The sequence below is a fragment of the Struthio camelus genome, chromosome 1 (assembly GCF_040807025.1).
Source record: "Struthio camelus isolate bStrCam1 chromosome 1, bStrCam1.hap1, whole genome shotgun sequence".
In the NCBI taxonomy this organism is placed as follows: Eukaryota; Metazoa; Chordata; class Aves; order Struthioniformes; family Struthionidae; genus Struthio; species Struthio camelus.
In genome coordinates, this window is record NC_090942.1 from 120,527,522 (window position 1) to 120,553,877 (window position 26,356).

Below are 26,356 nucleotides of genomic sequence, written 5' to 3' on the forward strand. Positions count from 1 at the left end.
GGTAACGCGCCTCACAACCCTCCCCTCTCTCTGTCCGAGCACATCGAAAGCGGAAACTGGCTTCATTACGAAAAGAGCATTAGGAAAAAAGAAAACACAAAACCCCTGAGACATCTCGGCCGACTACATGCACTAACAGGCAGACGGACGCTCCAAGCAGGGAGAGCAATTCACTTCCTAACCTGACGCAGCTGAAAGAGGCGGAAGACTTCAGCAGCAGCTAGCCTCGGCTCTGCTGTACGTGTGGTTTGAGAGACATTTCGGTACGCGGAGAGTTAGGAGCAACATCTCTGCTGACAAAAGATCCAATAAAATAAGAATGGTTAACTCTTATCAAAATACTTGCTTTCCTCTACTGTTTTGTCTCTGTTTTCTTCCTGTTGTTTTAAACCACATTTCTTTACCCTGACCTCGTTTCCTCTGAAAACATTTAAGCTAAAATGAACAACATCTGGAAAAAAAAAGCAGCTTCAGAACATACTTCAAAGAGGATTCTTTTTTTTTTTTTTAAACATACATATAGTATTCACCCCCACATGCTTTTATATATATAAAAACTACTTATTCTCAAGGTGCATTGTACCACATTAATAGTAAAATGATTTCTTTCTTCTGATTGTTAAGAACGTACTACAAGGGAGGTTATAACAAATTATATAAGTCCAATGATTGAAAGAAAATAGGGATAATTGTTCTAGATATTCCATTGCAGCTCAAATGTGTGTATTTGCTTCTAACTTGTTACACTGGTGCAGAGTGCTAGTGCCGACTCAGCCAGCCCCCACAGACAATGAAAGTGAATAGCACAGATTAAAAAAAAAAAAAAGTTTTTGCTCCCATATAAGAACAAGTAGGAAGGCACATGCTGAGAGACAGCACTTTCTTTCCTAGTACTGATTTTTGGGTCGTGCATGGTAAGAGCAGGGTGTCGGATAAACAGATTTGAGCTAAGCTAGGTATAGGACAGGTGAAAAGAGGGGAGGTGAAAGTGCAGAGAATACAAAGGTCTGACTGGAAAAATACCAAAGATGACAGCACAGTAACAAGTTACATAATCTTATTCTAATGTTTGATGCACTTTATGTTCAGGGTTTATTCATGCCTGTCCTTATTGAAGATATATTTAAAAAAAAAAACCACGATTGTGTCAATTTATGGACTAGAGTCTAAGTCAGGTTTACCACATCTCTGGTTGTTAAAAGGAAGAAAATCAATGGTGGAGGGGGAAACCCTTAATGCCAGTGCCATATCCTTCTCTTCCAGCATCCTTGCTGTTTCCAATAGCTCTGCCACCCTGTTTTTCAGTTAAACAGCAAAAATAATTTTGAATGCAGATTAAAGACTTAGCATACTGCAGAGCGCTCAGCCTCAATGCAGTCAAAAGCAAACAGTGAATATAAAGGTGACTAGATGGGGGGACAGAGGAGGGAGAACTAATACACAACACCAAAAAATTTTTCCTTTAATTTCTTTTGGTGGAAAAAGAACAGCAACTGAAGTTGCCTGAAGATGTTACTGGTATTTTTCATGCGGCCAGGGACAGGCGGGATTTTTGTGTCGAGACTGTCTCCTTAGAAGTTGCTGATGGAAACATTCTGTTCAATTGGATCCAAAAAACCCTGAAGTCTCAGAAGCTTCACAGACCATTTGTGCAGACGTACAAAAGATTTAAGTTCTGGTTACAGAATTATTTGAAAACGTACACTAATTTACTTCTCAAACACATTATGTTTCTTCTTCATCTTCGACAGGCTTAGAAATCAGGAAATTGTGTGTCAGAACTGGATGACTTGTCTTTTTCTTGCTTGATTCTTCTGAACTATTTCCATAGAAACTTTGGCTTCATACAATGGGATCGGTTCATCCAGCTGAGGCCTAAAACAGAACAACGTGTTAAAAATGTCTGGTGGGTATGCTCAGATCAATAAAAACATTCCAAGGACTACTGCTATAGACTTTACTTTCACTATGTAAACTTTACTCCTTAAACAAAAGGAAAGTTTTATAGCTTTGCTTGGATCCACAGAAGAAAAGAGGAGCCATAAAGCAAATAGGAAGCAGAAGTTTAATTAAAGATATCCTTGGCGGGAAAAAAAAGGAGGGAAGGCTTTTGCTCAGCAGGAATACTGCTATTGTGCATGGAGAATAAGGATCTTCCATTTCCCCTTCATCATGGCAGTCTTCATATCTAGTGAAGCCACCGCTCTTTTTACAGAGGAATATTAGACAAGCCTATCTTTTTGTACAGGCAACACCATTTACCAGACAGAGCTGAGCAGCTAAATATATGCTCTCCCCTGCCAATCAAGCAAAGAATGTGCTGCCTGCTAAATGACGACTGAATGTATGGCCACAGAGAAAACAATTTTACTGAAATCAGGAGTTTTAACCAAATTTCCTTGTGCTTAGCCTGCTTCACTACCAACAGGAATAGACCATAAGTCATTTCATATAAACTACTCAAGACATTTTTCTCAGCATCGCAATATCAATTTGCAGTACAGGACTAGCAAGAGTTCTTTGCTGCTAATGATTTTTTTTATTACTACTACTATTCAGCATGTGTCTCACCTGAAAATGTTACTTGATAATTTTTCCATTATATCTTCTAAGATGCGTATCTAAGAGGACTGTCAAGGTAACAATGTACATACAGACTATCGATCTTTCTCCAATCAGGTCTGTGGGCAAGAGCCCCGTACTGATAAAAAACCAACAGGGTTAGGCCAGAAATGAAAATGAACCTTAATTCCAGTCTTTGTATCACCAGATTTACACATTGTTAATAGATCAGAAACGCCCTTTCCTGGAATAATATGCAAAAATGAAAAACAGAACATCCAACAAAAATATAAGGCAGACAAAGGATTAAGATTGACAAATGCAACCTGTAATAAGTACAACTGTAACTGATCAGAAGGGTAATTACATTTTTCCTGGAGAAGGAAAATGACAGATTTTAGTATAAAGTAACTGTTCCTATCATCGATGCAAACACCTGAGGTAAAAATCAAAATAAGGCTGGGAACAGAGCAAAGTTCATAAGTTCTTGGAGCAATGATGTACACCTTTTTAAATAGATCTTTGAGCGGATTTGCTTATTCATGTAACGTTCATGTCAAAGCAGTATACAAGGCTTTACTTAGTCTCTGTATGAAACTGAAAAATAACATGCCTCTGTTCATTGTATGAGCAATTTGGTTAACATATGGAATTCAAGCATTTCTATATGATCACCTTGTGATTTTTTCAGATGCTATTATTAATGCCATCAGCTCAAGAATTCCACAGAAGACATACAGATATAAAAAACCAAAAGAACCCAGATTTTCCTTTCAACTTTCAAATACTCTTAAAATAACGTCGCTACTGTGATTATTAAGACACCATAAGAGGCGACAGAAGGAATCTGTTTAGTTAGTTTGCTTTGCATGTGGATAACTACTAAGTGTTCAACACAAATACCAAAATATAAAAGTATCTGTGATAACTTGTATCCCATAGATACCTCCTTAGTGTACCTCACCTTGCTTAATCTACTTTACAATCTAGTGGAGGGAGAGAGGGAGGACTTCCCTGCAGTGTAGTCAGTCTTTTCAGGAATATAATGACTTAATCCTCACCTGCCTGTGCTGCTTAATCACAAAAGTGATTCAGCAGATCTCATGATCTGCAGTGCAGTTCAGAACAGGGAGGGTCCTTAAAGCCACAGATGTAGACAATCCTTCCATTGCCTGAAGTGATCCACTGAAAATCGTCCTGCTAGTAAAGAGCTCAGAGTCCAGCTGTTTAAGACCAAATGTAGACAATGCATGAGTCATTCTTCCTGCTACACATGTACCATCTTTGCTCAATAAATTTTTTGAGCATCATACTGCACATAAGGAAAGGTTAGAAAATGAAAATATGTTAATGTAATCCATTTAACTACAGAAGTTAAGATTTATAGATGATGTATCTAATGCTGTGTAATTCTCTAAAGAATAAAGAAAAGATATTTCTGAAGTGTTATATGCATGATACAAAAACTTGTAAGACTAGATCTTCAACTGATCAGTTCAATCTTGAGCCAAATTACTGTACCTTCTACAGATTATGTTTTATTTTTCACCATTACTTTCAATGAGGCATTTTATCCGCATACTTAGAAGGAAGGCAGAGACTAGTTTAAAACAAGAACCTGTGTTGCAGTATGGTTGCACTGTATTCTTACTCTGGTTTCTGTTATAGTTCCACCCCCTTGGATTACTAGTTAGTAAGCAAATTAACCATCAAAAGGATATAAAGATACTTCCCTTGCTGTATATTTGACAAGTTCCATATCTCATCATTCAGGAAAGAGACTGTGGCTCCTTTAAGAAACAGGGAATGGCTATCTGGAGGATCGAGCTTAAACAAAATAAAGAAAAAGAGTATTTAGTTGTATTTTTTTAAAAAACAAAGATTAAAGCTGGAGGGTTATTTCATATTTACTGCTTCGAAAAGGTTAAACAAAGGTAAAAAACAAACCAACCCAAAACCCCAACCCTTGCTCATTCTCAAAAGTTAGCCAGCTTGTAATAGTCAATTTTAAATGGTATTTTTAGGTCTAGCCAAACAGTTTAATGTTCTGAGCCAAACAAAGCAGATCCTTTAAAATTTGTCAGTATAGCCAAACTATTAAAATAACTTTCTATCCAACTGCTACAATTTTGGGGCTGTCTGATACAGGAAGCAAAGAAAAATAAAAACATTTATTAATGCTGTTATGGGGCAAATGCCTCCCATACGCTGGATGGTAAAGTTTCCTTAAGTGAAAACTGACGTTATTTAACAGCAGAGACCATTCAGCCATGAGAGAATCCTACAGACCCTTCCAAATACGCACTGTGGTGCGAACTAGCTTGCCGACACATTATCTTTACCTGAAGATTTTTTTCTGTAGTTATCCAGTGTCCACCAACACCCAGAAGTGTAATGATATCATGCTTATGAGGCAACAACTGTGCTTTTAATGTTGATTCATCTTCAGTACTATAGAATCTCACTGAAGAAAAGAACAAATTCCTTTGAACTCGGAAGAAAACAAAAATTACTCTTCAGAATGAAATGCCTATCTTTTCTTGTATTGAAAACCACAAACCTTGGGATTCTCTACAGTCCTATTTTAAGATGCAAACGAGTCGCAAGATATGCGTTTGAATAAAAATAAAGATGGCTCTCTGGAGCAGCACTATAATTAAATTAGGCTGCAAGTCTCATGAAAATACCTGGGAAAGCAGAACGTTTAGGAGATGTAATATATTTTTCTTTTAACACCTCTTCAGTAGAGCTCTAATAAGTTCTTCAATTATTCGGCTAAAAATAGTAACTTTAGACTTGTCAACTATTACAACTGTTCTAGAATACAGGTTCTACATTGACTGTACTAGCGACTTATGCTCTAATTTTCATATTAAATAAGGTAACAAAAAAATGTCACAGAACTACCCTTTAAATGACATTTTTTTCCAGTTGTAAATGGAAGAAAAATTCAGGCAAATTTGACTTAACAGTAGCAGTTGCTTCCACTAGAGGGTGATATGATCAAAATTGCTTAAGCAGATCTGTTGAGCAAAGGTACACACAAAATTAAATGGGAATAAGCAATTTACATGTAATCTTTTGAGGTGGTGCAGCTGTCATAACTACTTGGAAATTAAAGCTAAACCAAAAAACAATTACATAATGCTACTCAGAAGACCAAGTTTTCAGCAGTTACCTACCTCCAGCATCTAGAACAATATCCACTCCTAGGCCACCTGTTTCTTCCAAGCAGCTTTCTGCCACATCTATCTTTCCATTTGACACATCAATCACTCGAGCTAGACAGAACAGTATGTATGGTAAGTTGCAATAAACAGTTTAGATTTAGAGGAGAGGAGCTTCTAATTCTGAAAGCATCATGAGCAAATTTGCAGCTAAGCTAAAGAACTATCCAGTATTTTTAATTTTCCAATACAATGCAAGATCAACGCTAGAAGTACGTATTAGTTTAATCCAGAAGTAAAACTCACAATATTGTTATGACAAAAAGGATAAAGAATTCTATTATAAGAAGCAGAATTCCTCCTATAAGTTCATTCTTTGCTATCTTTTTTTTTTTTAAAAAAAAAAAAAACCAAACAAACATGAAAGCCTCTTCCTGCCAATCCCCTGCACAGTCCTTCTCTTGCTTCCACGTCACAGGGCGGAAACAAATACCTATTTCTCTCTCATATGGCGTCCTGTTTCTGAGTACAAGTCAGCTAAGAACACTTAAGAGTTAAGATGTTATTTTAGAGTTGTGCAAGTTACAGTTAAGTATGTAAAAAACCAACCAACCAAAACCCAGTCACTAATGAGCCACTGACTTGACTTTTCTAATTCCAGCAAGTCTTTTCATCTTTAAAATGAACACTCATCATCTTTAAAATATTTTAGTAACTCTCTTATCTCACAGCAGAGATTACTATATAATTTCTGCACAATGTTTTTAACCTCTAAATGGCTCTCAGTGGTATTAAGTAAATATTTAGATAGAAGTTTTTACACCTCCTCTTAATTTTTCTGAGCCAGAAGTCAGTAATATATTTTCTTCTCATGCATCAGTGATACCATATTTACAGATGACTACAAAGTTAAACTAAAGCATCAGGAGTAACTACAGCAGAGAAGTAGCAGCTAAGGGTTTCCTTACGAGGAATTATGAGGTAGAACAAACACAGAAACCAAACAGCGAAAAGACTTCTCACATCAAAATGTGAATTTAAATAATGGCAAATAAATTTGGAGGCATGTTTCCAAGACACAGTGGACTGAAATCAAATTTGCAAAGTGTGCTTACCTACTAAAGGCTGCCGTATACCTTCTTCAATTTAAGCACAGGAAAGGCGGGGGCAGAGAAAGGAGAGAACAAAAAATAGCAACAGACTGGTCACTTAGAAGACTACTAAGAAAAACTCGAAAGTTTATCATTTTCTCCTCATCAAATCACAGAGTAGTTGAGGTTGGAAGGGTCCTTTGGAGATCATCTAGTCCAACCCTCCCTGCTCAGTGCAGGGTCAACTACAGCAGGCTACTCAGACATGTCCATCTGGGTTTTGAATATCTCAAAGGATGAAGCCTCTCTGGGCAACCTGCTCCAGTGCTTGACCAGCCTCACTGAATCATAAATATAAAATGGTAGGCTTAAGAATTTGAATGCATATTTTCACTGAAGTCAAATTATCAGGGTAAAGAGAATGTACGTGCTCATAATCTGATAGTCACATGAATGCATGTGACTGTATGCAAACAAGAAACCATAACTTCCTTTTCCTATTAGTTTCTTCAGTTTAGAAGTTAAAACTGAAGTTAAAGTAGTTAATTTTCTCAACAAGGCAATTTGACAGGGTATAAAAGTGTAATTTCTGCAAATATACTTTCACTTCTTAAGAATAATTGACTTTAAAAGTGACTATTCAAGTGAATGGCAATAGTTTAATCAGTTTGACCGTTTCCTTATATCTGTTTAGCAAAAACTTACAATTTTGTTATGCAAGTCAATCCAATAGTTCAAACAGTACTCGTCAAAATTTTGTTTAATTTCCTTCCCAGCAAAATGCTATAACAACTTCTCTCCACTGTGGAAAAGGCTGAGAAACAAACTACATCGTCATCATCCATGGTCCCTTGTAATTTATATAAATATTTCATGAGAAATTTTACAAGTTCCGTAACTTGCACAAGTTCTAAACTAACATTTTTCTGACAGGCAGAAAGTAGGCTTCAGTTTCTTTCTTTTACTGTGGGTGAGTAGTAGAAGTATCAGTATTTCCACAGCTGCTACATCAGTTTACCTTTACCCAGCAACTTTTATCATGGAGTTAGAAAACTGCCACACAAGAAGTCTGCTAGGTAGTTTACCGAGGTCTCAAGAGACCCATGAGCCACAACTGAGTTCTTACCAGGAACGTATCCATTGAAAGCTTAATACTGAATTAGTTTAAAAACAAACAAAACAAAATCCATAACCTACATAGCTATTTTTTCTCTCCGTTCTTTAATAGGAATTCATCACAATTATTTCAAATTGTTTCCAGTCTGAAATAAATTTCTAAACGGATTATAATCCCCTTCTCCATATTGCTATATTTACTCCAGAGATTACCAAAGGCATTTGAGAAGATCCCCTCCTTAGTCTAAATAAGAATCCTTAAACATTAACAGAAACTTATACTTCAGCCATTGGATTCATATTATTAAAAACAAACAAACAGGATTTCTTTTGCTCCTACATTCAAACTCTTTCTCTTTTGAATGCTATACCCAAGTTATTTTTTTATTTGAAGTGAAGTTGGAATTAATTTTTTTCCCCCCCAATGTTTGTTCCGCACATATTTACAAAACTGCTAAATGCCTACTGATGCAAAACAAACCCTTATAGGAGCAATATAGGCAATGGCCTTTTTACTGCAGACAGCTATGCTATATACTATTACCACAAGCTGCTGCTCAATGACAACTGACAGACTCATACTTAATAACAAAACAAGAAGCTCCATCAAACAAACCCCCAAACTGAAAAAACCTCCACCCACGGACGTTAAAAGCAAGCAGACTTAGATATATCTAGCAATGCTTGGTTTGCTTACTTATATCAACATTCATAGAACTTAATGTCAGTATAAAATTAAATATATCAAGCAAAAGTTACTCATACCTGCTGGCAGGACTAGGATAATAAAATAAGTTACCCTTATGTATAAAAAGTTAATTGCAAAGTCCTTTCTTAACTAATAAAGTTCTTATACTATTAGCAAAATACACCCATAAAATATTACCAAGCTAAATTTTACAAGGCCTTTTCTATTTACTTTTTATCCCTGTAACAGCTGCCATCACAAACCCCTAAACATTGACAGCATTCACAAAAAATGCTTTATATTGTGAACCTTGTACTATTGTTACAGGAAAAAACAAAAAACAAGAAACCCCAAAACCCTAACCCCCCCCCCCCCCCCGAAAAAAAGAGAATAAGGAGAGGAACAAAATTTAGCTCCTTTTGGCAAGTTGCAAAAAATAGGTAATATAAAAATCTAGGCATATAAGTCTGTGGAGGTCTTAGAAGAAAGATTACATTCCCAACACAGAACTTTGCAATTCCTTGTTCAAGATCGTTAAGGTCAGACAGCAAAAATGTCTTTCTCCCTCCTATTGTGTAACAACCTCTGCAAAGCACTCTGCTTCCTGCTGCATTATCAGCACTCCAAAATGACTACTGGAAGAGCTAAACGCTCACTTGGTAGGCTAGAAGTGAATCACTCCCCAACACTGCAGATGTGTGTGAACGTGCAGTGCCAGAATGCACATACACACTACGTTGTCTCTGTGCTTCCACTGCCAGTTCTGTTCTTGGGAGAATTAAAATTGACAAGAACCCTGTTCTCTCAGTGTCTCAAGAGCAGCTCTCTGGCTTATTTCATTCCTCTGCCACTTTAGTACTCTTGAGCCAGGAGGGAGAACACAAGGACAATACTACGTGCACCTGCATATCAGCAACGCTTGTTGTTGAGTCACCCAGCCTAAGAGATGAGCTTTAAAAAATGCTGTGATTCTCCATTTGGCAAGTCAAGACTGAAAAACAATACTACTACACAAAACAAAGGAGAAAGGAGAGAGTCAGGGACAGTTAACCTTGACATTATCTTTTAAATCAGATTATATCTTAACTCATACATATTTCGACCGATGCAGTTGTAGTAAGACGTAGACGTAACTGTGACTACACAACGCTTCTCCCCTCAAAGGCATTTGTGCAACAGCCACAGTTACTCACACAGTTCTCTGAATGACAAGAATCACACAGTAAGAATTACATTTAAACAAGGTGATTATACTTTCTGTAGCAGTCCTTGCAATTTGAGGAGGAAGAAGCATCAGACACTAGGTTTTTACCTTTTGTTCACTTACAGTGAAGAACACAGACTGCAATGACTCTGGACTTTGCAATAGCTTCCTTTATTTAAGGATAATCTCTTTATAAAGAAATTTTCTACCTCACTCTGCTCTACCGCGTCAAAACTAGAAAAATAAGTTTGATAGGAAAAAAGGGTAATAACTTTTAGAGTCTTTTCGCACATTCCAAACAGTACTGTTATTTTGAAGAAAAAAACCCAACAACTTACAAATATCATGAAGTAGAAGCTAAAGAACTTATAGCTGAATGTACATAAGGTGCCTAATGCAAAACTCATTCAGAACATATGAAAATCCAGCAAAGTCATTGAGCATCTAACTACAGTAAAACAAGCATTGTTTTACAGTTATTACAGTACTTGAAACTGAGCTGCCACAGAGCTTGATAAAACACTATTAGAAATAATTTTAAGTCCAGTGAATACCGTATGCCAAGTACATGATTACATCTGAAATGCTGGCTCAGGTATGTAGATTACATGCTGTAATACTTGCAATTTAGTGCTCACAAGCAACATTTTATTTGAAAAATGAAAAGACTGCTCAAATAGTTAGGCCAAAAGCCAGCATTAGAGCACTATTTTGCCAGATCGAAAGTGCTGTAAGACAGCCATCATAATTTAAATGAAGGATAAAAATGACATCAAGCACACTTAAAATATAACTTAAATAACTACGAATGGAACATAGAATAAACATTTACACTATTTAGATTATTTGTAAGTTTGTATTTTAGATTTCAGCTACTGAGGTAAGACTCCGGACTGGGGAAAAAAAAAAAAAGAAAAGGAAGAAATCAAGAAATTCTCCTTTGGCACAAACTTTCACACTTAAGAATAAAACTCACCCACAGGAGGTCTAAGCCTCTCCAGGTACTGCTTATCATCAAGACTGTGTGCAGTAGAGATTATCTTAGCTCCTCTGTGCTGTGCTAACTGAATTGCTATTGTACCGAATGGCTGCAGAAAAAGAAAATACAGACCAATTCATTTACAGCAACAATTTGATACCGTTAAAGATTACAGTGCAAAGGGAAGTCAGGAGATGGTAGGGGAGTATCCAGTAATAAACTTAAGTCTTTTCATAAAATACATCTGAATCAAGAATTTGAATATTCAGGGATCTGCTTTTGTTCCAGCTGAAGCCAAAGAAAGTCTTTTCATTGACTGGGAAGTTCTGATCTAACATTTAGGAGATTAACTAGTTCTTTTGTTCAACAATATAGTTTGCATTCTACTCCAAATAATGCAAGTACCATAACTACAGTTATAATTTCTAGCTCTGGGCTTGCTTAATTGCTGAAGATGAAGTGCTACCAAGAAAGCTCCAGCCACATTTACATTACATTAATTTTTCCTTCCCTTTCCCACCACTGCCTTTTGAACTTCTCTCAGATATAAGTAATTTCACTTGCATTACTGAAATCTTTATTGCTAATTAAGATGTTAAATTTGCTGCAGTAAAGATCTGTACTTTTCTCTGGTTGCACCTGAGGCCTTACTATAAAACAGCAAAAAGAACTCCCTCTTTTTCACCCGTACAACTTGTAAAGGACTGTATTCTTGGCTTAGTATCTTATGTGGGAGGGCCCTTCCTATTAATTCATTAAGTTAAGGGTAATGCCAGGAGCAGAACATCAGGCTTGATAAGCTTAGTATGTCATAACAAATCCAATATTTCTGATTATATGACTGTTGCTTATGGCAGAGGTAATCTGTTCAGAAATTGTTTTATTATTGCATAGTTGTTACCTACACTTGCTCCATCCATTACAAGTACAGTCTTTCCAGGAGAGACTTGGGAAAGGTAGTGTAAAGCTGTGTATGCTCGGACACCATCACGAACAGTTCCTGCTGCTTCAACCCAACAGACTTTTTCTGGCTTACGAACTATTTCAGGAAAAAAAAAAAAAAAACACAGGTGGGGAAAAAAAGAAGCAAGTCCCTGACATTTCACTGAGAATAATTTTTAATCCTAATCAATGTCTAAAACATGGAAGAAAATCGTAAGATTCAAATCAACTGCAAGTATCATTATGTATCCATTTCACAAAGGCAGTATTCCAATGTTGCGGGTCATAGCAATGATGACTTATTGTAAGACTATAAAATTATGTGCATATATATATTAAATATACATAAAATTATAAAATATGGCAGCTAGATGGAGTCAAAGTGAAGAAAGGCACTTGCTAGTCTAAGAATAGTCAGATTGCTTCTGCAGCACTCCTGTGAGCTAATTCAAATACAAATAGAACATTTAAACAGGAAAAAAAAAAAAAAAAGAGATCCCATTCCCATCCCATTCCCACCATAACCTCCTGACAGAAGAGATGTAAGGAGGTCACCTCTCCTCTTCATAATGAGGATTCTGACACAAGGCTAAACAATGTGAGATCCAACCCACGAGTTTGTAATTCTCTCTATAGGTCAGAAGCATTGCCCTTTGCTCACTTCATAATCCATATAGGTACAAATACCTTCTGGAGGTTTTCAGAGAGAAAAGTCAATATAGCATTACTTGTCATCTCTGTTTTCTGCTGTCTCTTACCTACAAGACTGCTAAGAGTTTTCCCATTCTATCCACATGCTTATAAGCCTGAGGAGATAACATTAGTGAAGTACTTTGTCAACTAGGAATACCGAGTTCAAACATCATTTTTTAATGTGGGCAATTTACATGACTTGGAGGAGAGCTTGATACTGAACTAGAAAACCATCATAGCCCAGCTGAAAAGTCTGGCATAGAACTAAATGGCTAAGTACCATCCTACTGAGGCGCTAGAAAGCAAAAGTTTGGGCTGTCCCTTTAAACCTAAGGATTGACAACTTGGATTGAATCAAGGGAGCTTTACAACAACATAAATGATCACCTGGGATCATTTATTAGTATGCTGGAAAAGAATTCTAGGCTCATCATCACTTTGTGTGTCAATACATACTCCTTGGCACAAAGTAAGGTATTCAAGGTGGGGGGCCGGGGGGGGGAAGGTAGTAAAAACTATTTCCTGCCTCTGTATCTAGTTAGAAGGCAGTGCAGTCTTCTAGCTTTTGTTTTGCTTGATTTGCATTTTTAAGTGCTAGAAAGAATAAACCCCATTTTTCATCTCCTTGAGCTCATGACTTATTTTGCAGAAACAGTGTCATAGCCAGCCAGCAACATTTAGTCTTCAAGCAAATCAACATAATACTAGTTTACAACTAGAATATATAAAAAAAATGTTTATAAGATTCATTTATTTACTCCTTACTGTGGTTTACATAGTAGAAGTAGTGATTTAGCACTAGTATAAACAAATTCAAAGGATTCCCACCACAGTTGTAGAGGTTGTCTCCATGGATAGAATCACAGAAACACAACTGAAATTAATTTTGGCAAGACAGTAGCTTGCTCAAGGTAACACAAACTACTAGGAGAATCAAGAAGGTTCCAAATTCAGTGATCTACCCATTAAAGCACTCTCCACCCAAGAAAGGGGAAACTGGGAAGTCACAGTAATTGAAATTTATTTTTCATTCAGCACAAGGTTTCCCTGGTCCTTGTTCCCTGAAAATTGCTTTCTCCAGCTTCTGGGCTACTAGTTTTATCCCAACTTTTAGTCTGGTCAGAAATGATGATGGTCTTGAATTGGGTCAAAATGGGGGGAAGGGGGGAAGGAATGACAAATATCTTAAATACTTAACTCTGTAACAGATGAGGTGAGTCAGTAGAAAGAAAATGAAGCAATAACAAGGGAAGTGAGAAGGAAATAAGAAGCGATGAGTCAGCTTATGTGGTTTAGGCAAACTATTAACCCATTGAACAATAACACCAAAGAAAAAGCCTTTGGGAGTACACTGTATTGAAAGCTTCTATGAATAGGTGGAGTACACAGGTCACCTGAATGTTGCTACAGAACGCAAGTTTGTTCTAAAGCCTAGTTAATTGCTCCTCCCCCTTAGAAAAGCCAAACTGAACTATAAATATGCAGTAAATGTAAATATTAGCAAAATACATGGACTACATACCCAAATAATGCTCATGAACTAGAATAACTTCACAAAGACCAGACTCTTCAGAATCCAGGGGCAAAATTCCTGAAAAAAATGTAACTTAAGTCTTTAATTCAAAACAAGACAGGTGCTCCTATCTAAACTGCTAGTCCCACTTTGTCTGTGGTTCAGTTGCTCTCTTGTCAAGTTTATGACAGGTTAACAACTTTGGAGGGTAAGAGCCTGTAATCTCTGCACCCACAGTGCATGAGATGGTGCTACAGGTGCTCCAAACAGCATTTTGCAGGTAGCAGGATAAAGGAGGAGGACAACACTGATTGCTTCTCTGCTAGTGGCACCCTTGACCTTTGTCAGATCACGTCTGAACTCATTTCACACTGCTCTTACTGAGCGCTCCTCTTCCTACTCTGGACAAAGGCTAGCAAGGAAGAAAACTGAGCTCTCATGTTGCAGGTGGGCACTGACCAAGCCAACAGTACAGATATGGGACACCAGGATGGAAGAGAAGAGGTTAAGTGTGTTAAAGAGCAACAAAGAAGGGGCAGAAAGAAGAAAGGAAGGACAAGCAAAAATGAGTGAGTGTAGGTTTAAAAAACAAACTGGAATAGAGAAGAAACAGAAGGAGAAAAAAAAACATGAAAGACAAAGCAAATACAGAACAGACAGGAGAAAAGAAAAATCCACCCTGATCAGAACAGCGCTTTTTTTACCCTCACTGACCAAAGAATGAGAGTCACAAACAGCAAGTTCTGGCCTCAGATCAGGCTTTGAATATATATAAAGAGCAAGCAGAAACAAAACACAGAAAGGTGGAAAAAGTAAAAAAGGAAGCTTTAAGGACAGCTTAAAGGCAGCTGGAGAGGGAGAGAGAAAAGGTGCCAGGGGTACACTTTCCCGGATAAAACCCGTATTTGTTTCCTTCGCCCACCCAAATTTTACAATCCATTCAGGCAAAATGCAGGGGCTTTGGCTTAATATCCTCAGCAAATTTGGCTATAATTTCTGCCAGTCTTTCACAACTCCCATTCAACAATAGTTTTCCTACAGTGCTCATATATATCTGCAGCTTACTCAAGGGTTTATTTACATAATAAAAAGTAGTCCAGAAGAGCTATTGTGCAACTGGGAAATAATGCAAGGTAAAGAATCTCAGAGCAGAACACTTTCTTATATCATTATCACTTCTATTTTACTTTCATAATTAAGTCACTCTCTATTTCTTAAATTTAATATACGAACATGTGAAAAGAAGTTTCCCTTACAGATACAAATCCTCCAGCCTAAAGCACTACTCAGGTTTTGATGATTAATACAATATCATATATCAAATGTGAAGACCGACCCAGATATCCTTATAGTAAACTAATACACCCTTGGCATCTAAAAATTTGCATTTTAACATCTTACTATAGAAAGTGCAAAACACTGAATGAATAATATACGAAGACATTTCCTTTTCTTGACAAAGAGATGCAAAAGTGCAGGCGCAAGTCATACCATCTTCTAACACTAAAGACTTCAGTATGTTACAGCCTTCCAGGAGCCATTATACATTGCTGTCAATTCACACTGATTTCAGAGTCTCTGAAACCATTCAGAAAAATATGACTCCTATATATGAGGGAAGGAAATGAAAGATATACAGCATCTTAAAGAATTTTGCCCCTAAGTCAGCATACCTCATAATGTCACCTGAAGCTCCCACATTATTAAGCGTGGAGCTTTATTTACGCTATACCTATTTTGTACTTCTGTCAAATGCATGATAAGATTTTTTCCATCTTATTTGTCATACATAGTATAAGGCTTTCCTTCACTGATTGTTTATTCAGTAACAGGGCACGTGGAAGAAGTGACACTCAAGCTGGCTAACTGTCATAAAACTTAAGCAGCTACATTTCACATTTAGGTTCATGTCTCCAAGTATTTATGGCAAATATAGCTCTCCGAGTATTATTCCCCGATTTATATTAGGGAGGAACATGGCATAATTGATTGGAGAGATTTGGAGAGCAACAAATAACACTGACTGTAGCTTTGAAAGGAAATCAAGAATGTATCTCAAAGATTTTGGCCAGTCTGATGTTTTTACAACTACACTTTTTCTTAGCTAAAGAAAAGATTAGGCATAACAGAATACATTTTGAAGACAAAGAACAAGCAGCCGTCTCTTCTGTAAGATTAAAGAAGGATCATAAAAATGTTAAAAGTGAAAAACAATTCTTCAGATAATATTAGGTGCAGATTAGAGATTTAATACACTAGGTAGTTCCAGTAAATGCAGTTTCATTTTTAACATGAATAAGAGTAGATTTATAAGAGACGACCATATTTCCACATTATTGCTGTCCAGCTCAGTAAGGGGTCTATACCAGGACTATACTCTTTGACAGAAGGCTAAGCTTTTTTGTGCAGCTCAAGTGGAGGTATTTTTATGACAGTTATATATTGTGGGACAGTTTAATGTTATTAAGCACATGAACAACCAAGTCTTTTGGCAATAGCTATTTCATTTTAGATCTGCCCATTTGTTAACAAAGCTTGAACACACAGCAATAGCAACTGGGAAGTGCATTTGTTAAGAAAGATTTCCTATAGAGAAAACGGTCAGAGACAATATTTCACTCCCGTCTTTCATCTTTGTAGTATCAATATTGGATGCATAAGGATGAACAGCTGCTTTGAAAGGGAAGGCTAAGAGGTTTCAGGATTTAAAAAAGGAGAATTGAGTATTCTTTCTGTTAGGGTTAGAAATATTTAATGCCTTTTTCTTTGTCCTCCTCTTGCCCAGCTTTCCGTAAGTGTAACTCAGATTCTTCTGCACTAGCATTTGCAAGCGTTCAGTATAGAAGAATAAAAAAAACATACAATAGAAGTCTCAAAGACAAAAGGAATCTGATTCTTTCATGACCCAGATCCTGATTCCATGTCTGATTCTACTCCTTTAATGTTAGATTTAGACTGAAGTTGATTCCAAAATGGAATAAATCAGTCTGAATCAACAACAATGGAATCAAGTCCCAGTTCCCCCCCCCCCCCCCCCCCCCCAAAATCCCAACTCCCAAATAGTCACTTAGAATGTCATTTGGCTTTCTCAGGTCCATTAGCAGATTTTCAGAGAATTTTTCCTTAACTACTCACTGAAGCTGCATTCCTTAAGCTACAACAGAAGGTGATTGAAACACAAATATTATTTAAAAATATTCAACAGATGCAGCATATATCAGTAATATATTTAAACAAACAAGCAAAAGTATTCACAATAGTGATACTGTTCATACTTTGAAGGTATTCATGTGCTTATTTGCAAGACCTAAGAACTACCTAACCTAACTGTTCTACTTTGTTAGACAAAGTGATTTTTACACTCTGTAAAATGGAATATTATTCCCAGACTGTAAGGATTACACTTTCTACAGTGAATCAATAATATCATCCATCCTATTCCATTAAATTTGAAGCTAATAATATGAAAAAGCTACCAAAGACCTTCCAGAAACAAAAAACCCTCAACACTTTGCACATGATTTTGACCTGGAAATCGGTTCTGAGCAATAAAAAGAAGTAAATAAACAAAAACAAAACAGAAAAACAAAACCCAAACCAGTGACTACTATTTGCCCTTCTGATGGGCTTCTCTGATGATAACCTCATAGCAGGATGACAAACCACGAGGAAGGGCTCCCTAAGGTTAGAATTGGGAGGTGGGAGAGAAGGTCCACCTTCATAAGCAGGTTAAAACATATATATATAATAAATGTTTAATTCTAAAGTGCAATAAAAATCAAGATTCTAGTTAAAGAGCAACTTGAACCAAGGCTTCTTCTTAAATGTGTCCTCGTGTTTAGCAAAATGCCCGAGTATGCGCATTGCTTTCAGTAACTCAAAATCCACTGGAAGTGGTGAACCTACTTGTATGTTTAAGTTCCTACCGTTTCTTCACTGAATCAGAAATGGACATGCCTTGGAATAAAGTGAACAGTTTTCTCTATGCTGGAACAAGATATTCACCACTAGAAGCTAACTGTGTATTTTTTATATCACTCAAGACAGTAAATAAACCTAAACTTCATACATCCATAGAAAACAACAAAAAATGTGTTAATTACAATCAGGGTAGCGCTATAAATACAAGTTATTGTGTATTTATTCAAAAGTTGTATTTAAAACACTCACTTTGCACAGCTAATTGTACCCTGGTGTATAGTCTTAAATATTCAGTGAATGCAATAGGACTATGATGGATTAGAAGAGCCAGGGACCTGAACTTCTCTTATATTCAAGAAAATTCCTTAAGAAAACATCTTTAAAATAGAATTCTCATTTACAGGAGTTTATTCATGTGACACTAGCTGGAACTTAGAAAAATAAATGTCTAACTGTAGCTTTAGTAATGAGCCATTCATTAGAAAAATATTACTAATTATGTCAGTTGATAAGGCAAACAAGCAGTAACTTACCCACTACTTCATCATCTGGCTGAAAAAAGGACACCTTCCTTCCAACTTACGAAGAATACATGAGTATAAGGAAAGAAGGAATGAACATAAATATTCATAGGCAACAGTGAAAACACATTTGAGAGCGGTCTGTATCACTAGCTTACAAAACTAAACACATCCTGCTAGTGAAAAACGTATTACTTCTATTAAATGTTTACATACTGAAGACTAATCTTTTACTTAACATTTACAAACAGTATATGCTAGTACACATAAGTATGTGTTTGAAAGATTAACATTCAAACAACTTGTCAAAGGTGGATATACAAGTGAAAGGCTGCCTAAATTCCTGAATGTTATTTTGTCTTCACTCTTCCAAGAAATATTTTCAAAAATAAATTAAAGGTTGTTCAAATGGATAAGCAAATATAATCTTAGTATATTTTATTTAGAAGGCTGCTGTGCATGGCCTTTTTACCCTGAGCAAATATGCAGGTGTTACAGTTCAGTCCCTTTCCTACTTTCAACTTGTATATCATTACTGATGTAGGAAAAGCTCATCAGGAAAGCAAACACTAGCTCCTACGATTAAAGGCATATCATGCAAAGACAACTTACTTCTCCTAGATTAGCACACTAATTCTTGCCCTTAACCCTCACAAGACAATTTTACGGACTCACCTTCCAGTACAACTCCAGAAATTTCTCGACCAACAGGTAGGAGTTCCTTCTTCAACTTCATTTCTGACAAAAGCTAAATGAAAATAATGGTTATAAATTCTTACCAAGGCTCAAGTGTTGCATATTTATTACCTTATAGTGTTTGACTATGCAAGAAATTGGGTCATTAACAGAATGTTATCTGAAAAAAAAAAAAAAAACCCCATACATTCCTCAATGTTAAAAATTTTGAAATGGTTTTCTGTATTTAAGTTTAAAAGCATATAAAAGAAAAATTAAAAACAGAGTCATTAACTGCCAAACCAAACTGGGACTTAAAGTCAGCACGCAGAGGATGATAAAAGGGTTTTTACTGTAAGAGAACTCAAAATGACAACTGATCTTTCTCCATAAATTAGGAACCAAATTACAGGTGCTTTTTATTTAAAGAGATATGCAAGAATACCACACCAATCCTGTGCCTCTTTCTCAGCAGTAAGGCCATATCCTCATATGGCATGGATGGAATTGTGCCAGCTGCCAGCTAAGGCCCTGGCTTAGAACCTTCAACAGAAAATGTAAACACCTCTGGCTTTTATAAAAATTAAGTAAATACCTTTGTATCTATCCAGCTCAGTGCACAGGCTCTAACTTGTATTTTCACATCACTGTCTCTCATAGGAGGAAGATTTTCCTAGGAAAAATTTACAGGCATTACATTATACAATGCAACATGAATGCGCTAATAGAATCCTCTCCAGATTTTGAGAGTACTTTTCCAGAAAGCCTTTATTTTAGATTTTCTTGATTATAGTATTCTGACTACAAAACCTTTTTTCAATGACAATGAAAGTGATATCACAATGGATTTACAACATACATTTTAAGTATATGCATATTACTGTTACAAACTGAGCACTAGACCTTTCTAAACCTTAAAAGAGGTTAATTACGTGCTAAATTGAAGGAGACACTTTTATAATACAGCAGCAACGATGGCGAATTTCTAGAGAATTTTAGGTACAAACTCAATCACATCAGAATTGTGTGATTATTCAAGTAGTCCAGACAATACCAATAAAATTGCACCAACAAAGATTGGTGCTGAGTCCCACAAAGGATGGACACCCTAAATACAAAGTTCCATTACTAAAAGTCTCCCCTTACTATTCTGACTTTGGTCTTCAGCATCAATATCTGAATTGATTTTAAGTAATTGAGTACTGCTACTCAAAAGTACTTAATTAGCCAAGCTGAGTTTTGAACTGCTCTCTCCACAGAGCTTTTGAAGAGCTAGTTCAGGTACTGGGGGCAAAATCACGTACTTCCACGTTGCATAGTGGTCTGCAGTTTTTTTTAGATTGAAAGTGAAACATTTACCACAAAGGCAACGAGATTTGTTTCTCCTTCTGAAGTTATGAAATTCTGCTTTGCTTTATGTTTTTAAACTCTTCTCAAACAGCTGCTGCTTTTCTCCTAGGTTTAGCTACATGAACAGTAACTTTTGTCTGAGGAATACTGAGCTGAACTTTCTTACCCCTGCTGAGTTAAACATATGCTGCTCCTTTAAAACTGCAAGGCTTTTCGCCAGTTAGACTGACCTCCTGTGCCTCAAACAAACCAAAGTAGGTTCTCACTCTTTGTTCCACAAAGCACTGTCAAGCCATTAGACTGTTGTAACTAGACGAGTATTGTGTCTCTGGTTAAAAAAAAGTTATAACCCAAGGGATTTATGTAAGAAGAAACAATTTCTATTTAAAATTATGTTATATTTTGGAACTGTCCTTTAAGTAGGCATAGTTCAATGAACTACGTATGGCTACAACACAAAGAATAATATTGTTTTTATAAAGATCTAGAATACATTTCTTAAAAAACAGTAAGAGACTATCAAGCGTTGCTGCTGTTAACTGGTTCCTGCTATCAATATCTATACGCATTAGTATTATTAATTGACCTTGTAATCCTATAAAGCAGATCTACAATGGAAATTCTTCATCCAAGCTACTGACTTATCCACCCTCAGGTCTATTAAGATCTCCTCAGTCAACAGCTTTCCTTTTCCTCAGTTTTTTCAATAGGTACTTCTCGTTAAGATTAGGATTCCATAGTGCTGGTCATTATGGAAACACTTGCAGAATTAGTTCTGTATCTGAAAACCTCAAAATATGAAAGTAGGCAAAGAATACAAACAGGCATGCAATTTCAAGATCTCTGTAAGCTTATCTAAGACCATGGTGGAGCTGTCTTGCTCACCTGTTGCCAGCAGCTACTTATTCCCACCCTCTCCTTTGGGTTGGGGCTAGCAATCATGGAGCTATCATGCAAATGTAAACTAATTTGTAAAAGAATTAGTAGTTTTCACTTGGATAAGTAAGCTGATCCATCTCACCTTATAGCTGCACAACTGCTAAAACTGTTATGTGGAAGAGGACAAAAATGTGCAGCGGAGACAGGAACAAACCATTTCAGCAGAAGCACAGTTTCACAATCAATTTAAGTTGACCTAAGATTGCACCCTGAACATGCATCTTTGCTATATCATAAGCTGCACCCTTCTTTTCAGGCAATTCATCCAGTGTGTTTCACCACTCCAGCTTTACAGCTGTTGCCTGCAGATCCTTACCTATATTGTTCCATTTTGATGCATGCCTCATAGGATATATTATCTATATTATCTTTCATGTATGTAACAGGTTCATTAAAAAAAACACAGGTTCGCGTCTATAAAACCATTTGAGTATCTTTCTTCTGTTCAGACACCCACACTGCACTGATGTACAGTTTTCAGCATCCTTTTTCAGCTTATGCCTCAGATATGAATTGGATAAGTAGGCACACGTGTTTACCTCAAACTGACAAAGACTTTTCAGCACAATAGCTTCAACTAAATTTTACAGAACCGTAGTGGTCTTCCAGATATTGGTGTTCCTGTAAGTTTCAGAAAGATAAGTAACTAAACAAGCAGACCATCAATGCCTTTGAAAGAAAGGCTGTTCTGAGAGTTTAATCCTTCCAATAAAGGAAAGGACTCACAAGAAAAGAAAGAGCATTAGGAACACTGCAAACATGGAAAAATTCAAGTCACATTTCTACTTTTTGCGTGACCAGAAAAACCCTAAGATACGAATCCATATGAAACCAGGGTTCGTTTGTTACCCTCACAGAGCTACTTCTTAAAATATGGATGCCAAAACTGCACACAACTCTAGCACTGGCCTTGCAAAGCGCTGCACAATGATAGAAAAATATTCCTACCATACCTTAATTTACTTGCCTGTATGTACAAGGATTAAACAAGTTATTTTTTAAGTCTTCAATATTGTTAGGTGTTTCAATACCCTTGTGGCATTCAGCCACACTCCCTTCTTCCACTGAAGGATTTAATAGCTCTATTGTGATGGGAACTCACTCTTTCCTGGAAGACAAATGTCATTTCCTCTCCAGGTGAATTCTGCTGACAATACAGGGCTTTCATAGTGATCTGAAAAAAGACACAGCAAGCAAACTGTAATATGTAGCATCTGTAGAGCAAACAAGTAACTAAAGCTTTGAGGTGTTTTTAAAGCTGAATAGCAATTGTTTGCAAGCCACAGGGTAGAAACACAGGGCCTAAGCATCCACCCAACACGTAACTTTTAAAACAGATCAAGAGGGAGAGCAACATATGAGGTTACCTGCAACAGGTTGCTACATCAAAACTGTTGACTGTAAGACAGCAAATACTGGGAACTGCAAAAGTACAGTAAAAGCCAATGATACATGGGATTTACTAATTAGTGATGCTGTGCAGGAGACCGAGAATTTGCCACCCAGTCTGAAAGGCACACAGGCTGACTAGCTCAGACAAAGGTAGCGCAAAGGACAATAAAACCAGTGCAGGAACACAAGGAACCTTACACACGACTGAACTAAAAATCACAACCCGAGTTTTCTGCTCTTCCCCAGCACTTGTCTGGCACGCGTTGCTCTGAGCAAACAAGAGAAAAATCTCATTTTAAACAAGAGCGGTTTCTTCAAGTTACAAGAGTAAGGAAAGCACAGAGTGGACTGGTGGAAAACACATTATAATGTTTCTGGCACCCTCCCATCACAGCCCAGGGGTCCCTCGAGCCTGAAGGAACCGCCCTGAAGCCCCCCTCTTTTCGGAAACGCCCAGCAGCACTGCAGCAGGGCCCGGCTCAGCCCAGCCCCGGCCGGGCGGCGCGCACGGAGGGAGCCGCGAGCCCGCCGGGGCCCGGGCAGCACGCGCGGCTCTCGGCCGTTTCCTGTGGCGCGGCTTGAGGGCAACCGTCCAGCGGCGCCCGTTTCAGGCTGCCCTGCTCCTCCGGCTACGAAATGCTACCGGTCACGCCCCTGTTATTATTTCTGTGCTTTAGGATCCGAGAAGGACAGGCCCGGGGGGGGGAAGAGAAGACCAGCCAGCCAGCCCTCGCCAGCGCCAACCTCCGCCTCCCCGCCGTGAAACGCCCGCCCGCGCCACGGCGCCCGTCGAGGGAGAAGCGCGGAGAACACTCGCGCAGAAAAAAACCGAGGGGCTCAAAACCCGCCTGAGGCGAAGGGAAACGTAACAGTAACCGCCCCCGACCGCCTCTGCTCCGGGGTTCCCAGCAGCACCGGGCGGCAGGAGACCCCGGACGCCGAGACCACGTAACGGCCACCCCATGGCAACGGCGCCAACCGCCGCCCCGCCACCGGCGCGGTTGCCATGACAAACCGTGACTTCCGCCGCGCTCCCACCTCGGCGCCCTCCGGCGAGCGCGGGCACCACCCCCGCGCCCGCCCCTCCGACTGCCGGAGAGGCCGGCTGCGAGCTCACGATTGGCTGAGGCGGCTGCCGCTCGGCGAAAGAGCGGAGGTCTGATTGGCTAAGGTGGCTGTCGCTCCGCTCTTGAGGGGAGGCGGGACGAGGCGCCCCTCCGGAGCGCGGCGAGCGTCGAGCCCGGGTTATGTCAGGACTACGAGGCCCGGCAGGCTTTGCGGTGCCGAAGGGACTACGCTGCCACGGGTGCAACGCTCCGCGGCCGGCTTACGTGACCTCCCGAGAGGAGGCAGCCGGGACAGCAGCCTGAATGGGTGGGAGGAGCGAGGTTAAATCACCTTTATGCAAATTAGCCTCGGCCACACCCACTCGCGGCCCCGCCCCTCTCGGCGCTAGAGCGGGCCGGCCTGATTGGCTTCTCTCTTCACGTCCTTGCCCCGCCCCCGCGGGCGCCTTCGGCCCCTCCGCGTCTCATTGGCGATGAGGAGGAGGCCTGCCCCCCCCCTCCCCGCCTCCCCTCCGCTCCCTGCGCGTTGATCCCTTTGGCGCGAGAGTGGGCGTGGCGGAGCCCTAATTGGCCGGAGGAGGCCGGGTCCCCGCGGCACTTCCGGGCTCTGATTGGCCGCCCGCGCCTGCCCGTCGCGAGGTGGGAGGGGGAGACGGGAGTCAGGCAAGCCGTCTCGCGTCAGTACGGCGGCTGTGAGGGCGAGCGCGAGCTAGGGCTCCTCCTACCCCCCCCCACCTCTCCCCCCCCCCCCCCCCCCCGCCCGCCAGACGGTGGCTGAGGAGACAGCGGGAGGGGATGGTGCGTCTGGCGGAGGCGGTGGCGGTCGCCGCTCCGGCTCCTCCATCCCCCCCGCCATCGCCATGGGTGTGAGCAGGGCCCCCCAGCCCGCGCAGATATGAGGTACGGCTCGGCGGCGGGAGCGGGGGGGAAAGGCACCCTCCTTTGAGCGGCGACCGTTCACCCCGGGCCAACGGCTCCCGGCGCGCGCCCGGCCCTGCGGCGCCTCTTCCCCCCCCCCCCCCCCCCCCCCCCCCGCGCTGCGCCCGGTACCGGCGAGCGCGCGACCGGGCGTGTCCCGGGGCCCGGCCCCGGTGACAGGCGCCGGGTGCCCGGCACGGAGCGAGGCGCCCCGCTCCTCCTCCTGCTCTTCTCGCTCGCTGCCGTAGCCGTGGGCGGCCGCGGGGCGCGGAGCCATGCGGCGGGCGGCCGCGGGGTGCGCCCCCCGTGCGGGTCCGGCCCCGGCCCCGGCGGGCGGTATGTGCACCCCGGCTGCCGCGCGTCGGCGCCGGCACCGCTGCTTACCGTGCTCGGGCTCGCCTTTTTTAGTTATTGTTTTTATTTGTGCCTCGCCGGGCGGGTTTCGTGGGTGCCGTTCTGGCAGCTGCGGTTTTGTGGGTAGAGGAAAGCGGGGCAATGCGGCGGGGGGGAGCGCCCCGGCTCGTGTGCGCTGGCCCGGTGATAGCACAGCCCTCGCCGTTACAAGACAGCCATCGCTCCCGGAGGGAGCTGTGCCCCGGCCGCCTGTGTCCTCCGGGGGACCTCGGACGCGGACTGGAAGGGATGGCTTGTGCGGCTGCGGTAGCGGGTTTCCCTTTAGCGCGTTAAATAACGATTATTCCTGCTGCCTCTATCCTCTTTGCTCCCTGCCCCCTCGACACATAGAGCCCGCCCTGGTGCGAAGGGAAGGAGGAATGCCATCCCTTATGGCTTGAAAAGGGCACACCACCAATTGAACAAGGGAATGTTGTTAGGGCTTCAGGAAAAGGAAACTGGTACATGGTCGTTTTCTTGTCCCTCCATTTCTATTTGCCTTGGACTAGCAGACAACTTTATAGATAATATTTCCTAGGGGCATCTTTTGTTCTGATTCAGCTGCTCCTTTATACTGAAAGAAATGCTGTTTCGGCTTTTAGGAAACATTATTTCCTGTGAACTCTGCCTTTCACTGGGGTGTGGATATCATGATAGGGAAAATGCTTCCATAGATTGTTAGAGAGCGTTGTTTAGTAAATACGTCTTGGTAGCAAAATAACTAGCATTCCAGATGTGATAACATGGTACTCTTTAAAGCAAGAATCAGTCTGTTTTCTGCTGCCACTTTCCCTCCTCCTTTGCTATTTATAAGGTATGTTTCTTGTTTAGAGCTTGTACTGCAATGTGTATTTAAGGTAGTGGCTGCCTATTTTAACAGAATATTTGAAGTAAACATACAAGTGCATGCATTCCTTACCCAAATCAAAAACCTAAACTGTGTACTGATGACTCTGGGAAGCGTTAGCTTTTCCAATGTTATTCCACCTACAGTCTTAAACAACCTTTCTTTTGCCTTTTTTTTTTTTCTCTAGTTAACAGTAGCTTCCTTTGAATATGTCCTGGTGAAGTTTATACACAATATAGTTTTTAACATACCAATGAATTGATTACTAAATTCTTCTTTCCATTTTAAAATCCTCACACTGCCTCTTCAAAGCCCTGCTGAGGGGGTGAGGTAGGGAAGGAGGAGTCTTGTATATCAGCTGTATTCAGAATTGCAAGT

The 26,356-nt window shown here is 40.0% G+C and overlaps 2 protein-coding genes across 16 annotated transcripts in view; one reads left to right on the top strand and one right to left on the bottom strand.

Annotated features, from left to right (window-relative positions):
- Nucleotides 1–182: 182 nt before the first annotated feature.
- CRYZL1 (crystallin zeta like 1) lies at nucleotides 183–24,159 on the bottom strand. Of its 15 annotated transcripts, none has more exons than XR_011135395.1 (15): nucleotides 23,769–24,120; nucleotides 22,464–22,535; nucleotides 19,668–19,745; nucleotides 19,073–19,145; nucleotides 18,410–18,454; nucleotides 13,965–14,033; nucleotides 11,713–11,846; nucleotides 10,805–10,916; nucleotides 6,845–6,868; nucleotides 5,745–5,843; nucleotides 4,905–5,026; nucleotides 4,284–4,389; nucleotides 2,572–2,617; nucleotides 1,704–1,875; nucleotides 183–293 (listed from the first exon to the last, which is right to left on the bottom strand). XR_011135395.1 is itself a non-coding variant. In XM_068912994.1 (15 exons), the coding sequence occupies exons 3-15, from the start codon at nucleotides 22,527–22,529 to the stop codon at nucleotides 1,776–1,778; spliced, it is 1,074 nt and encodes a 357-aa protein (XP_068769095.1). In that variant the 5' UTR covers nucleotides 22,530–22,535; nucleotides 22,729–22,783; nucleotides 23,624–23,730; the 3' UTR covers nucleotides 1,447–1,775. The 15 variants fall into 15 exon arrangements, 14 of the variants coding, with proteins under 14 accessions (XP_068769095.1, XP_068769087.1, XP_068769124.1 ...); XM_068912994.1 differs by lacking the exons at nucleotides 183–293; nucleotides 23,769–24,120 and adding exons at nucleotides 22,729–22,783; nucleotides 23,624–23,730 and having other exon boundaries at nucleotides 1,447–1,875; XM_068912986.1 differs by lacking the exons at nucleotides 183–293; nucleotides 23,769–24,120 and adding exons at nucleotides 22,729–22,783; nucleotides 23,498–23,720 and having other exon boundaries at nucleotides 1,447–1,875.
- Nucleotides 24,160–24,582: 423 nt separating this feature from the next.
- ITSN1 (intersectin 1) overlaps nucleotides 24,583–26,356 on the top strand; it is a 140,669-nt gene continuing 138,895 nt past the window's right edge. The window contains exon 1 of the mRNA XM_068913096.1: nucleotides 24,583–24,720. The gene's annotated coding sequence lies outside the window, so the exon portion shown is untranslated. The remainder of the gene's footprint in view (nucleotides 24,721–26,356) is intronic.

Bases quoted from the DNA above. Each gene is read 5' to 3' on its own strand.
- CRYZL1 (XM_068912972.1), bottom strand. From the start codon at position 23,761: ATGGCAACCGCGCCGGTGGCGGGGCGGCGGTTGGCGCCGTTGCCATGG. The intron at 19,746-22,463 runs GTGAGTTCCCAT...AATTTTTCCTAG, and splicing joins CATTTGTCTTCCAGGAAAGA to GAAAATCTTCCTCCTATGAG. The intron at 1,876-2,571 runs GTGAGACACATG...GTTCTGTTTTAG, and splicing joins TTATCAAGTAACATTTTCAG to GCCTCAGCTGGATGAACCGA.